This window comes from Curcuma longa, chromosome 15, assembly GCF_044706935.1.
Source record: "Curcuma longa cultivar G26 ecotype Majalengka, Jawa Barat chromosome 15, ITB_CL_G26_1.1, whole genome shotgun sequence".
NCBI lineage: Eukaryota > Viridiplantae > Streptophyta > Magnoliopsida > Zingiberales > Zingiberaceae > Curcuma > Curcuma longa.
Window position 1 is genome coordinate 8,469,784 of NC_133875.1, and position 15,610 is coordinate 8,485,393.

Genomic DNA, 15,610 nt, shown 5'->3' on the forward strand with positions numbered 1-15,610 from the left:
GTCATCAACCGTGGAAGGATAACAGGCCAGGTACTAGTAACTCCACAATGATATATCAAAGCTCAACATCTATCAAACAAGCCAATTTTTTTAAAAAAATGTTATCATTCATACTTTTTATAGATTTTAAAATCTCTCCTAAATATATATTTATTTCCATCGCGTAAAGTGCTAAAAAATAAATTTACCAATAAAAAATCTCATGGCAAGATTTTGTTATGGCTTAAGATATTTTAAGTCATAACAAAAATGTAAAATCTCATGGAGATGCAGGGTATCGATCCCCGTGCCTCTCGCATGCTAAGCCAGCGCTCTACCATCTGAGCTGCATCCCCAAGAACATCCCAAACACCCTCTTTTCAGATCATATGCAAGTTTGAAGTAGCATGTTCGCGGTTACTCCATTGAGAGCGTTTGTGCATTACTTGGTAGTTCACAAATGGAGTCAACTCATGTCGATGTAGTTCAACAACTTTGACGACTTGGAATGAGAACTCGGTAGGTGATGTAATAAAGGAATGCAAGTTGAGAGAGATTGGATATCTTAATGCAATGACTTTAGGACCTAACATGAGCTAAACTCTAGGACTAAATGACAATAGGTGGACTATGTAGGTGACCTAACGAAGGATGACATTGTTGGGACCGATGCGTTTGCTAGAGGGGGGGTGAATAGCAATTCTTCAAACTTTTCTGCAAAATCATTAGTAGAAGCGAGAATAAAAACAAAGAAAAGATCACAATCGCTAACCCGGTTTGTTTACTTGGTATCCTCTTCTACGAGGTGACTAATCTAAGGGTCCACACACACAGACGACCTTTTCCATTAAAAAAACTTCTCCTTCTCGAAGAACTTCTTCGAAGGCGGAGAAACCTTCACAAGTTGATCTCTTCCTTTCAAAGAATATTTTTGTAGTTTGGAGGAGGAGGAAAGTAGTTTACAATGATTGGAGTTCGTGAAAGATTGAACGAAAATGAATCGTTACTTCTCCAATCGTCAAACTGAGTTTTTATGTTCTTCTCGGCATCAGTCGACTGCTCCTTGAGCCAGTCGACTGATGGGCTTCAATGTCTCATTAATTTATATTTAATTTTGCAGCTGTCAGCCCCAACGTTCGACTACCAGTCGACTGAGGCATCTACCAATCGATTGGAGCAGTCGACCGATCAGTCGACTTCACTTGACTGATCTTTCTGTGTGCTTCCGGATCAAACACCAGTTGACTGCTAGCAGGGCCAGTCGACTGGTTAAGCTGAAAATCCCCTTTCAGCTTCTTTCTTCATCCCTTAGCCTTGACGCAAGCCTTCAAACGTCTTCCACAAGCCTCGTGCCCATCCTTGCACTAGCTTGAGACGTTTCCCTCAGCTTCATTGTGCTAAGTCTCCCTTTGTCAAGCGGCCGCGCCTCCAGGACTTCACCATTTTCCAAGAGGCCGCGCCTCCGTGACTTCTCCACATGCCAAGACTTCATTCCTGGACTTTCCTGTGAACTCAAATCACACAAGTTAGATCACCAACATTGTCTAACTTAAACTCATTTTAGCTAAACATTAAAATCCAATTCACTTAGGGCAAGATTGCACCAACAATCTCCTCCTTTTTGATGTTTGGTAAAAATTCGTTTAAGTTAAGTCTTTAATACAGCACTTATAAAAATAACAACAAATAATCTTAGTGATAATGAATCAATAAGCATGAACAACATGAACATTGTTATAAAAGCATTAAATCATGAGTAGCATTAAATCCTAACTTTAAACAACTCATTCTCCCCCTTTTTTGACAATCATCAAAAACATGTGACTACAAGAAAATAGATATAAATATCAGATAGAGTAAAATCCCAATAAGGAGCCTAAAAGGTCAAATTTGACTAGTTTTGGCACGGGCTCCCCCTAAAACCTTACTCCCCCTATAACAAGCACCAACAATTTGGTTGTGACATCTAAGTTATAGATTTTGAACATTCCTATAGACCAAAAATATGCTCCGAGAGCATGCATTAATTAATAGAGATCAAAGGATGTCCAACTATCAAGAAACAGGGCAAAATAGTAAAAAAAATAGGCACATCAGTCGACTGATGACTGAAAAATAGATTTTCAGTGTCAATTTTAAAAATTCATAAGTAATTCAATATTCATCAAAAATTCATAAAATTTTATGCCGTCATTACATATGTTATATTCAACAAGGGAAAAATAATTCAAAAATATTTTGCATAAGAAAATAGTATTTTGATACAAAGTTTCAAAAATATGAAACTTGGGACTTTGTATCAATATACAATAAGACTTGGATTTCCTACAATTTGACATGGCTAGGGTGCTTTTAAAATATCGTGAAATGTGTGTAAATTGTAAAATCTTGAATATTATATATATATATATATATATATATATATATATATATATATATAGAGTTTTGATTTGTTGAGCGCCTTATGCTGAGCGTCGCGTGAGCGCCGCTGAGGTGGAAGCCGACGTGGCTGGGAATTCTCTCCGCGCGCGTGCCTGCAAAAGCAGAAAACGTAAAACCCTAACCCGAGCCCTAGCCTCTTCTAGCGGAATCGATTCCGCTTCCTTCTCCCCTGCCCGGTGCCGCGCTCCCTTCTCCCCCTGCTCGCCGCTGCCGCTCTCTTCTCCCCCTGCTCTCTTCTCCCCTCGCCACCGCCCTTGCCCGCTGCCTCTCTTCTCCCCCTGCTCTCTTCTCCCCTCGCCGCCACCGGCTCTGCCCGCCGCCTCTCTTCTCCCCCGGTTCTCTTCTCCCCTCGCCACCGCCCCTGCTCGCCTCGTGACCCTGCTCGCCGCCGCGCCCTTGCTCGCCGCCACGTGCACTGCTCGACATCGCAACCTCTGCTCGCCCCTGCTCGCCGCCGCGCCGCGTCCACTGCTCGCCACCGCAACCTCTGCTCGCCCCTACTCGCCGCCGCGCCAATATTAGTTTATGCCATTTTAGAATTGTCTATTGACACTACCCATTATTTTTTAATTTATTAGATTAAATGAAGTAGTTATGCATTTTGGAGAAAGCATCAAAGAGATCATTAATGAAGAATTTGGTGATGGCATGTAAGTGAATCTGAAGCCTATCTTGTGTTATATTATTGATCCTGTTTCCTTTGTGACTTGAATGACCTTGAATGGCCTTATGTAGATTGTGTACAATTAGCGCATTCCTACTTGAGGGACTACTGACCTTGAATAAATCTCCTAATACTAAATCAGGTCCAAGGTTAACTATGTGGTTTGCATTGTCTGCCAAGTAATTGGGTTGAATTCAAAAAACTGGTTGTAAAGACAACTTGTTATCAGGCTTGGTGAGAGGATCAATAATTGTGTACTACTGAAGTCTTGAGCCATTAATTAACTGGTATTATCATTTGCTATCGTTGGATGTATCTCATTACTCAGCAAACAAGTAAAACCAACTTGCTATAAGTAGCTCGTTTTCAAGTCCTTTTTTTTATAGCAAGTATGTTTCCATAGTTTCTTCCATAATAGTTTGTTTGGAAACCAACAAACACTACTGCATTATATGCTCAACTCAAATGGATAGGTAACAAAGTAAATCATATTTGATATATTATAGTACTTGCAATACTAAGCAACCATGGTAGTAAACAAACAATTCCCAGAACATAGAAATCTAGGTCGTGTAACACTACTGTCTTAATGCATTGTGTCCCTTGACATCCTATTACAAGGCTGCATAAAAGTATCAAGTAAACATCTGATTATGTTATTACTATTTCCGCTTTTGCATTATGTGCAGCTATACCCTTGTTTTAACCCTCAATACCAAAGAATGTTTGATTATTAGAAATTTTAACAGTCCAAATTATTCTGCCAAAAGAAAAGAAAACCTCCAATTTATTAGATTGAATATCATTCGGCATGTTAGCAATTCCTTGTCAAAGGAATGGTTCTTTTGAGTTCAATTTCAATCTTTTTCATTATTATTATATTTCCTTGTGTGATTGAACTGATAATTTGGAATTGTAATTGCCTTTGAATTTGGAAGCCAAATAGTTCATTCAGTTCCAATTAAGAATCATGTAACTTCATTGTTTTCCTGCAAAGGATCCATCTTTTTCTTCTCTCCCTCTTATTCCCTTCTTTACTACTCTCCTTTAATTCCATTGCTTCAAACCTCAATTCTTTGGGAACATATTCTTTATATCTCTTGTCTGCTTGAGTAAAGAGAACACATCTGGCTCCTGTACCTTCTAATTTTCAACCACCAGATTTATAGAGATCATATATGATGATGAAGGTGTTTGTTTTATTTACAGCACATATTATTGACATGGTGGAAGAACTGCCTAGTATTAAACCAACTAATCTAATGGATGTGCAAAAGGCTTCTGATAAATTACTGCATATTTCACCATTTCTAATAGGCAGAATAAAAAATCTTTTCTATCTTGTCTTATTTTACAGGATCACTTGGCTTTAAAGATGGAACTACTAGGGATGATGCCTCGTACAGTAAGTTCACAGAAAATTTTGTGCCACGGATCAGTGAGCCAAGTTTGCCACAGGAAGATCAAGCCCAACCTCCAACAGCAGCTGCTCCTTCAGAAAAGCAAAGGAAAGAGAGGATGAAAGGGACGAAATGGCAGTAGGACTTGTTAATATTGTGATTGATGGACCATCGAAGGGAAATATTTCTACTTCTTGACATATACGAGCAATGAACAATTTTAAGATTAGATACAGAGTTGTTTTTTTTTCTGTATCTTCCAACATTTTTTCCCTGTACGAGCAATGAACAATTTTAAGATTAGATACTTCAATTCACTACTGCTGGAGAGTTGTTTTTTTTCTGTATCTTCCAATATTTTTTCCCTGTACGAGCAATGAACAATTTCAAGATTAGATACTTCAATTCACTACTGCTGGAGAGTTGGTTTTTTTTCTGTATCTTCCAATATTTTTTCCCTGTAAGAAACTCGTCGTTAGCCAGGTGAATCTTCTTGAAAGGTTCAATTTGGATTCTTGTTATTTCAGATGACATGTTAGATCATTCGATCGTGTTACTGTAAGCCAGTTGTTCTAAGAACTTATTGGACATGTTCGTTTGTGTACAAGCAGTTTAGAGGATAAGACAAACACTAAAACTCTTCTGATTTCAGCTATTCCCCTTTGGTGGCTTCAAGATCAGCACTGGGCACTCGACACTTGGCATGATAAGCACAGTAATCACTCACACTCCCTAAGATCGCCCTGCTATGCCAAACAGCAGACCTTCAACATCAAACAATCCCAAAACTCTATTACAGATTGACGGCTTCAATGTCTGCAAACCTCTTGGAGAAGCTCCGGAAGAGCCAATGGGAGGAAGCGGTGGCTTGCTGAGGTTATTGCTTGCAGAGGGAGACTGAGGAGCGTTCGAATCAGACATCGTGAAGCCCTCCTTGCCACCTACCGATCTGGATCTCCTCTTCAGCATAATAGATCTCCTCTTCAGCATAATAAATCCTTAATCTGAAGACGAAAAGTAAGAGGGATTCATTCTGAATTCCGATTCACCCTTTTGATTAACAAGAACAGTTTGAGTAGGGGGCGGCGAGCAGAGGTTGGCGGCGGCGAGCAGTGCACGCGGCGCGGAGGCGAGTAGGGGCGAGCAGAGGTTGCGGTGGCGAGCAGTGGACGCGGCGCGGCGGCGAGCAGGGACGAGCAGAGGTTGATGTCGAGCAGTGCACGCGGCGGCGAGCAGGGTCACGAGGCGAGCAGGGGCGGTGGCGAGGGGAGAAGAGAACAGGGGAGAAGAGAGGTGGCGGGCAGAGCCGGTGGCGGCGAGGGTAGAAGAGAGCAGGGGGAGAAGAGAGGCAGCGGGCAAGGGCGGTGGCGAGGGGAGAAGAGAGCAAGGGGAGAAGAGAGCAGGGGGAGAAGAGAGCGGCAGCGGCGAGCGTAGCGAGCGCGGCGGCAGGGGGAGAAGGGAGCGCGGCACCCGGCAGGGAGAAGGAAGCGGAATCGATTCGCTAGAAGAGGTTAGGGCTCGGGTTAGGGTTTTACGTTTTCTGCGCTTGTGCACGCACGCGCGCGGAGAGAATTCCCAGCCACGTAGGCTTCCACCTCAGCGGCGCTCACGCGACGCTCAGCATAAGGCGCTCAGCAGATCAAAACTCTCTCTCTCTATATATATATATATAAATATATAAATCCATAACGTACTCAGATGCAACACAAATAGAACATCAACACATATAGCAAGAAAAATATCTGAAGAAGTCAGATAATAGCATAGCATGAAAAATAATGTCATACACCAAACAAGACAAAGTACTCCATCCAAACACACCATAAGTGTATCAAATATATAATATATACTCTGCCAAAACTAGAAGGCCAACATAACACAAAATCATCCCAAACTAGTCATCATCATCAGCAGGAGGCGGAGGAGGCGGAGGAGGAGGAGGAGCCTGATATGACATGTGCATCCGCTGCATCATGTCAAACATCTATTGTTGCTGCTGATAATGCTTGTTCTGTCACTGAGCAGTAGCTGTTCACTCCTGATGAAGGCCTCGGACCTCCTCAAAGTAACTCTGGATGTCACTATGATACGCTAGCATGCCCTAATAGTAGTCCCGAACATCCTGATGGTAGGTTTGGACTTCCTGGTAATACCGGTGCATGCACTCACCAAAATCATGAAAACTCTACTGCATCACCCCCTCAAGGTGAGTGATCCTTGTTGATTAGAGAGTTCACCATTGATAGACCAGTAGTTTTATTTTGGTTGCTTTTTATTTTTTTTTAGTTGGTTGCATTTTTATTTTGTTTCATTTTGCTTTAGTACATGTTGAAAAAAAAAAGCTTCTATGAAAAAAAAATTGAAAAAAAAAAGAAAGAAAAGTGATCTGTGAAAAAAAAAACAAAACAAAAAAAAAAAAAAAAAAAAGAGTTTATTTCTTTTTGGATGAAATGAAATAAAAATAAGGTTTGAATTGGTGATATCATTTGAGATAGTGATAGCGAGTTTTTGCAACTCTTGTTCCCCTATTAGGAGGTCTATTGGAAATATATTAGGGTCTAGAGGAGGTTATTAGGAGTTGTTTTCTTGCTATTAGCTCACCCCACATTAGCTTGGTTTGAGTTTTATCGGGCATAATTCCATTGATTCATTTATGAAGCATGTAAATTTCTCATTTCTTCCACTTGTATCTATTATCTTCATTTTCCCTTTACACACATTATTTTCCTTCCATTATTTCGTTTATTCATTATTCTTTTTTTATTCTTTATTCATTATTCTTTTGTAATAAATCTTCATGGATTATATGACTTTATGCATATGATAGTGGTGGAGATTAGAAGTAGAGCAAGTATATGGTAGTACATGAACCATAGGTAGCTTGAGAGAGATCCACTTTTCACATGATTATGAGGATGAGAGCCACACATTTTTTATCCTGTGAGGTTTTTGTAGTCATCATTCTCAATTTATTTAGAGTGAATTGAAATTGCTATTTTGTTGATCTACGTATGACTTGAGTTCTAGATTGTTTGGATTTCTAGGATTTGACACTCTTATTTAACTTATTGTTGCAATTTTCTGATTTGATTGATAGTGTTAGGGTGAAAAATAATGTATATTAGTTTACTTTCACGGGACGTGAAAGAATAAGTGTGGGGGATTTGAAGAGTGACATTTTCTACGGGTAAATTAAGATTAGATTGGACCGGTTTGGACTACATTTCATATCATAAATAGGGATTTTGGGCTATTTCTTTATTTTGGAGGAATTTATGATCTTTATTGTAATTTGCATCGATTTATGACATTTATGGATATTAATTGGTTGTAATTTATTTTGCAGGGAATTCAATTTGGAGAAAAAATCAATTTTGGTTCGAGTTGGACTCAAATCGGATTCAAATTAACTCAACCATGTTTAAAAATCAAATATGGCTCAATCAGGATTTCAAATGGGGTTCAACTCAAGTTTGATCAGTCAAATTGGCTCGATCGGTTCAAATCAAATGTCAACAGCCGGTTCAATTGCAACCCATTCCAGCCGGTCCACTATTAAGCCCAATTCAAAAGCCAAATCCAGCCCAAATTCAACAGCCGGTCCAAATCAAAACAAATCCGGTTCAATTGCAAATTCCGGCCGGTTCAGTGCTGGGTTAAAGCTTCGCCGGTTCATTAGGTTAAAATCTCAGTCCGGTTCAATTTCCTGCAGCCGCCTGTATAGATGTATATATCGGCAGTCAGTCGCTTATGCCAGCCACAGAGAGAGAGAGAACGGCTACGATGCTTGCTGATACCACCTTTCCTCATCGGAAGCCAACCCTCGCCGCCCTCTTGCTCGCCTCCCGTGTCATCTCCTCCTCTCTTCCTTCCTTTTTGCCTCGCCTTCTCGATCGTTATGGCTTCGTGCCACCTCCCTCCCTTCGTCCCCATAACAACTCTAGCCCTCACAATCCCGAGGTGGAAGCCAACAATAACCGCAAGAATAAGGAAAAAAAGAAGAAGAAGCCTCCCTACAGGCCTCCGTCATCACTCGACCGCACTGGCAAGAAGCCTCTCCACTCCGACCTCCCATTCGATTTCCGCTTTAGCTACACGGAGAGCAGTTCAAACGTCAAGCCTATCGGGCTACGGGAGCCCAAGTATTCGCCTTTCGGACCAGATCGTGTCGACCGTATCTGGACTGGCTTCTGTGCTCCAGCCGTCGACCCTACGGTGACATCGGTTGATAATGAGGATGGTCCTGGAATCATCGATTTGAAGAAAGCAGCAAAGGAGTCCAGATCGAGGATTCTGGGGAAGCCCCTTACGCCCGCCGAGATAGCATCTCTGGTCGACAAATGCCAGAAGCACCGGACCAGACGGGAAGTTCACCTCGGTAGTTTCCCCCCTTACTTTGAACTATTTGCGCATGTTAGCTCTCCAATATTTTTTTTCTTGATTGAAAATTGGAGTGACATTCTGTTTGCGGCTCTTTTATGTTCGCAAAGGCTGGGCTTTGGGGCAAATATCTCACTTTGCTTATGTAGGTTCAGTACATATTGGTTTTTTTTAAGGATAAATGTAAATTGTATTAAGAGACGTGAAGTTCACGATCTTACAAGAGGAGCATTAAAAAATCTAAACACATGCGTTTGGACCTTTCTAAATATCCTCTCAATGTTGGGCTCACTCCCTTCGTGTTGACACTGATTCTTTCTGGGTTTGCCAAATCAGATATACCATACATGACACCCAAATGCGAGTGTGCTTCCTCCATGGGGCCGCTACTGGAAAGTTTCCAGCAGTCCAGCCACTGTCCTAAATTCCTGATTAATATGCAGCCACCAACGAGCCATGTTCCATAGAGGTTTAGTAACTGAGCAGCTAAAAATAAGGTGGTCTGCCATCTCATCTGCTTGCTGGCACAGTGTGTATGTCTTGCAGTCCTCATATGCCAGCCTGTCCTTAGTATATATATCCTTTTTTTAAAAGTTAATTAATAAATATATCATTCCTTTGTATGAATTTTTGTATCTTAAACATATCATAACTTTTAGTTTTAGTGTGAAATCTATCAACCATTTGATTTTTTTTTGTCCAACTGTTTGATGACGTGCAGTTGGCATGGCAAAATGGCAGAATCACCCACTTAATCTATATCACTAACTGAATGAGACCATTGTTATCAAATGGGATTAGTTGTTGAAAAAAATAAATCAACTTGAGAATGACCCTATAGATCCTGAACTCAACATTCCTCACCATCATGTTGTATACATCAGACTTCTTCGAGCTTCCTGAAAGCCAATTCCAGTATCCTCTCTTTGACCAATTTGATGTTGGCATCATCACTACCCTATCTTCTCCTTTCCTGTACCATTCTTACTGATTGCTCGACTAATCCTGGCATTCTCCTACCACCTTCATCACTAAATCCTTCATAATGTGTTTAGTCTCGAGGGACAAACCTTGCACATGCCTTATACTTTTCCATCTTCTTTGCTCCCCGACTAGTTCATCTTCACAACCACAATTTTTTCCTATATATCTATCAACTCTGAAAAGCTCTAACAACCTGCTAATAGAGGATCAACTATGCAAACGATCACCACTCCTTGCTTTGTACTTTGCCCACATAATGTTGTATGATAATTATCCTCACCTTGGCAATGTGGATAAACTTGGATGAATTACATAACAAAATCATGATCACTTGTGCCCTACCTACATCAAGAGGATGAAGACCTATAGTGACATGCCTGGATGAGAGGTCCACCTTGGGCATATAAGGGTGATCATTTGGTTAAAATCGAACTGGCCGAACTGAATTTGTTAAAATTGAACAAATCAAATTTTTTTCGACTAACCGAACCAATCAATTCTACTATTAAAACCGAATAAACGATCGATAAATTTGCTCGCTAATCAATATAACCAATTGTTTTTAAAATACTTTTTAATAAACACTTAATCAGTTTAGTAAATAAAAATAAAAATCTTAATATTTTCATTTTTTTAATTATTTAATAAAAATGGGTTTAACCAATTTTCAAAATTGAAACCAAAACCAAACTTATTTTATTGAAATAAATGATTTTTTTTAAAAAAAAATGAACTTTCCAATAAACCAAATCGAATTTTGAATTAGTTTGGTTCGGTCAATTATTTCGGTTGAACCAAAATTTTGCTCACCCCTTATGAGCAAATTGTTCTCAATCTTGGGCTCAAGGAGTCAGAGATTTTTATCTATATTTTATTTTATTTTTTACTTATCCAAGTTCCTAAGGCTGCTCCTAATTAACAAATGTCGTTGATTGTGGGTGCTTTGGAATTCTTCCATGTTAGTGTCCTCTCTTGAACTTTAAGCAATTGGACAAAATACAACTCTATATTTTCATTTAAAACCTGAATGTTGTAATAATTTGAAATCTTTTAAATATCTTGATAGATATATCAATCATTCCTTTTTAAACTCTACAATTCTTCTTATCAAGATTTCTTCTATTAGGGAGAGATGGCCTCACACATAACATGTTGAATGACATTCACAATAATTGGAAGAAAGCTGAGGCCGTAAGGATTAAGTGTCTTGGTGTGCCAACTGTTGATATGCAAAATGTTTGCACCCAACTTGAGGTATATATATGCTTTTTCAGTAGTTGTGCTTATGTACTTATATGAAAGATTTGAATCTTGATGTATCATTATGTTCAACTGGTTGTACCATTATGCTAGGTAAAGCTAGTAAAATAGTTTCAAAATTGATGACTTCTTAAGAAATATAGATTTGCAAAAGTCATAATTCGTTATGTTCTTTTTAAATTAATGTGCTAGTGGATTATGTTTCACTCAATTTCGCTAATATGTGCTGCAATCAAAGGGTTGGTGTGTGTGATATGTATCCAGTTATAATATTGGATCAATTACCATAGCATAACACTTTCAACATTGTGTTTAATAACTAGTTTAGTTATCTGCCAATCTGACCATCATTATCCAATTTTCTCCAATTAGGTACTATGGTATTATGCTTTCCTTTTCCAAATCCAAATGACGGCATGCAAGTTATTTGTACATTTCCGTTAGTCAAGTCTTTGTCAGGACAAAGTAATTTTTGATTTTGTAACTCGAGAGGTCATAAACTTTATTCATCTGTGTTACATATTTTTATTTCTTCTGTGTCTGCAAACATTTTATTTGTAAGCCAATGACACTATCACAGCATCTTTGAGTCCTATAATGAGTATACCAAAAAAGATGCTTTAGTTTTAACTCTTGTAAGTGATATGCCTGCCGGTACTTTTACCTGATTAAACTCTTATGTTATCAGGTTTAGATAAAAGTTGATAACTTATTTTGTTAACTAATATTCTTGATTCCTTCTTTTTTCCATGAGAAAGTACTTGAGATGCATGTTTAATCTGGCCAGTTTTAGTATCTCTTTTTGTAGTGGGTAAACTATTGTTCATGCACGTCACTTATGTCCTGTGCAGTTTTTTTTAATACACCAAAAATATTTTTGCCATCCTTCAGGAAAAGACTGGCGGATTAATCATACATCGCCATGGTGGGCAAATAATTTTGTATAGGGGAAGACATTATAATCCCCACAAAAGGCCTAGAATTCCATTGATGTTGTGGAAACCTCATGAACCAGTGTATCCTAGGTTGATTAAAACAACAATTGAAGATCTAACTATTGAGGAAACCAAGGAAATGAGGAAGAGAGGTTCTGCTGTACCTGCTTTGACAAAGCTTGGTAATGCATCTTGTAACCATACTGCTTTTTGTGGCAATGATTTGTAAAGATGATCTTTTTTGGCATTCTTGTAGCGAAGAATGGATATTATGCTAGCCTTGTACCTATGGTTCGTGATGCAGTTTTGACCGATGAACTTGTTCGTATAGATTGCAAAGGCCTCGAGAGAAGTGACTACAAGAAGATTGGGGTTAAGCTTAGGGTAAGGAGTTTTTTTTTTCTTTTTGTTACCTAAACCATATATGTGCAAACATTTAACAAGCAAAGAAAATCACATGATGTATCCACAAGTGTGATCGGAAGTTGGCCATAAGTTATAGTAATATGAGAAATGTTACAGAATTCATTATTTCCATTTTCTACCTATTGGTTTCATTTATACTTGTTTACATATCATGACATTATTACATGGTTGAAGAATTCTATCTTTTTCATTTTGTTGAAAAATTTAAGAATGCTATTTGATTAAGAGAATTCTAATGCTTCCCCACCCTCTCCTGACTTCATGATTACTTTGCATAGATACGTTTGTTGGTTTTGGTTTTAGTGCCTATATGAAAATAAATTAACTTGTTGAGTTATGATGCAGGACTTGGTTCCTTGTATCCTTGTGACCTTTGAGAAGGAGCAAATTGTTGTATGGAGGGGAAAAAACTATAATGGAAATGCCAAGACAAGGTTGGAGGAAATAGTTTTTGCTCAAAACACTGAATCAAACATTTCCAGTGACAACAGCTCTCCTGGCTCCCACAGTATAAGCTCAGATGATCAAACATTGCAACCCGCTGCAATTGGATAAGCAAACAAAGTTATGATTGTTCTAAATGGCTTATGACAGGCATTCACATGGAGATCAGTGCTACTTTCTTTGCCATCTGCCAGCTTCCATCTAGAGGAGGTATCTTACGATGGAGTGAATTTTCCGATGAACCATTAATTATAGGTTGCAGCTCTTGCTCTTGACTGAGTTCACAACTGTAGGTTTCGTATTTGAATCACAACAGGTACCAAACTGGTTTGATACAAGTTATTAACGCTGCATTTATCTCCTGTCGATTCATAACCCCTGAGATATGTTGTATTAATTTAGCAATATAACTTTTGCGGGATGCACGACATCTAATTGTCCAATGTTTCATGATTTATATATATATTTCCCTTCTCTTTGAGCTTCTCCGAAACCCTAATGCTTCAAATATTAGTGATCATTACGATGGTGAAATGGCCATTATTTTTAGATCTCGCTTGAAAAATGTGGCAGGTAAAGCTATTTATCAATTGTATGTTCAAATTTGGAAAATTTTCAATTGACGTGTAGAGTTTCAAATTTCTTTTATTTATAAATATTTAAAACCTCGTATTATTCCTTTTTCATTTTAGGTACATTTGAGTGTAAAGTTATTATTTGTAAAATACCAAAATTATAAGGATTAAATTGCAATAAGTCAAATTAATTTCTAAATTTTGTGAGGTTAATTAGGGTTATTGAGGAGCCCAATTAACTAAACCCATTTAGCCCAAATTGTAGCCATTTAAACCAGTCAATTAAGAGCCCAATTAGAGCCCAAATAGCTAATGGGTTAATAGACAAGATTAATCATCTGTTTTGGGCAGTACAAATCAAGACAGAATCTGATTGTTGGACATATGATTTAAGCAGAGAATAAGAAAATAAAAACATGGAGAAGAAGAGAAGGAAGCGAAAACTGAGTGGGTGTTTTTAAAGCAAACATCATAGGCGTCTTTGTCTCAATCATCCGAGGGAGGTGGATCACACAGGGAAGAGGGAAGAAGGGGGAAGGGGGAAGGGGGAAGAAGAGCACGCCTAGATCATGAGGGGGAGTGGTATGTATAATTTAAAGGCTATTCAACTTATTAATTTAATTACTCTATGCAAACTTAATAACATTAATTAATTGATCTATAAGTTATATTAACTTGCTAAGTTATACAAATATCAAATAGGTTATAAATTTTAAAGATAATTTAATTAATTTTTTAGTTACATTAATAAACTTAATAAATTATAAAATTTATTATACTCGATAGATTGAAAATATTTATTAAACGTAATTGTATTAACTTATCATTAAACTTAATAATTTATTAATATAGATGATTTATTCAATTAAATATTAAAAGATTTTGATTATTAATATAGCTATAAATTTATAAAAAGGTTATTATTTAATAACGTACTTATACTATAAGTTAGTTATACAAATTAAGATCAATATTCTAAAGTAATAATTGTATTTGGTATTAATTAATTTTATAGGTTAGTAATAAATTAAATTCACTATTAATATTTTATATCTACATAACCATTTAAAATTAAAATTAATTTATGATAAATTTAAATTAATTAAAATATAGTCAATTAATAAACTAGGATAATTAAATTTAAGTATATAGTTCAATTAACATTAAATATTTTTTTTATGTATATTTGATTCTTGAATAATTGAAAAATCAACTATACTCTATACTATATAGTTATATTTATCTATTTAATTATTTTTAGTTGATTTTACCTTGTAAATTTAATCATAAATAAAAAACTAATTTTGTTTAACTCCTGATGTGAAAATAAAATACAAAATTGTTTTATTAGATATCTCACTATATAATGATTTCATCTTTTAACTTAATACTAATATTTGATATTATATGATAAAATTAAGTTGATCAATTTTCTTTATAATGCATTAGTAGACATATTGGTTGAGATGCCATTATGTTTATTATAATTTTTTAAACTTGTTTTGCTGAATTCCTCATCTTATTTTAGAAGTAAACAAGTAATGACCTTATTTTAGAAGTAAAACTAATTAAAGATGAAGGAAATTGAAATAGTAAAGCCCTTCCAATTTCTTCTAGCCACACTTTAAAATGTGTTGAATATTGGCATGATATGCTATTGACATTGTACTGTTCAACACTACAGAATGATACAAATGGTATGTGGCTTCTCTAAGTGCAATTTTCCTCAACTGGACCACACTAACTTGTTGTGTATCTTTTCGCACACTGCTCAACATTGTTCTCCATAAAGATGCTCATCTTACAATTTTCATTTAGTTATTTCTTTTTAATTGTAAAGCCAAACTCCTATACTTTTCACTTTAACACTTGTTTGAATGCTGATTTATGATTAAGTTAATTAGTATAAGAAATTAAGTTCAAATTGATACTTTTCCCGAGTTTGGAATATTCGTGCCACTATGATGGATTTTTGGAAATATTTCTGATCTAATTTCTATATTTATGATGCTATACCTGCTATTTTGATGTCCTTTTTATAGTGTCAACTAGTTTATGTCAGAGTTCTTTGGTTGGGAATGTTCACCACGTGTAAGTTTGATTCATTGTGTTTTCGTCTCA

The 15,610-nt window shown here is 37.1% G+C and overlaps 1 protein-coding gene and 1 long non-coding RNA gene across 2 annotated transcripts; one reads left to right on the forward strand and one right to left on the reverse strand.

Moving 5' to 3' along the window:
• Nucleotides 1-5,038: 5,038 nt before the first annotated feature.
• On the reverse strand, nucleotides 5,039-5,900 carry LOC141845757 (uncharacterized). The gene is made up of 2 exons (XR_012603284.1): nucleotides 5,310-5,900; nucleotides 5,039-5,228 (listed from the first exon to the last, which is right to left on the reverse strand). It is a non-coding gene; the product is annotated as an uncharacterized LOC141845757 (long non-coding RNA).
• Nucleotides 5,901-8,259: 2,359 nt separating this feature from the next.
• On the forward strand, nucleotides 8,260-13,349 carry LOC141846490 (CRS2-associated factor 1, mitochondrial). Its single transcript, XM_074734530.1, has 5 exons — nucleotides 8,260-8,863; nucleotides 10,976-11,103; nucleotides 12,001-12,226; nucleotides 12,301-12,428; nucleotides 12,816-13,349. The coding sequence occupies exons 1-5, from the start codon at nucleotides 8,269-8,271 to the stop codon at nucleotides 13,023-13,025; spliced, it is 1,287 nt and encodes a 428-aa protein (XP_074590631.1). The 5' UTR covers nucleotides 8,260-8,268; the 3' UTR covers nucleotides 13,026-13,349.
• Nucleotides 13,350-15,610: the final 2,261 nt, after the last annotated feature.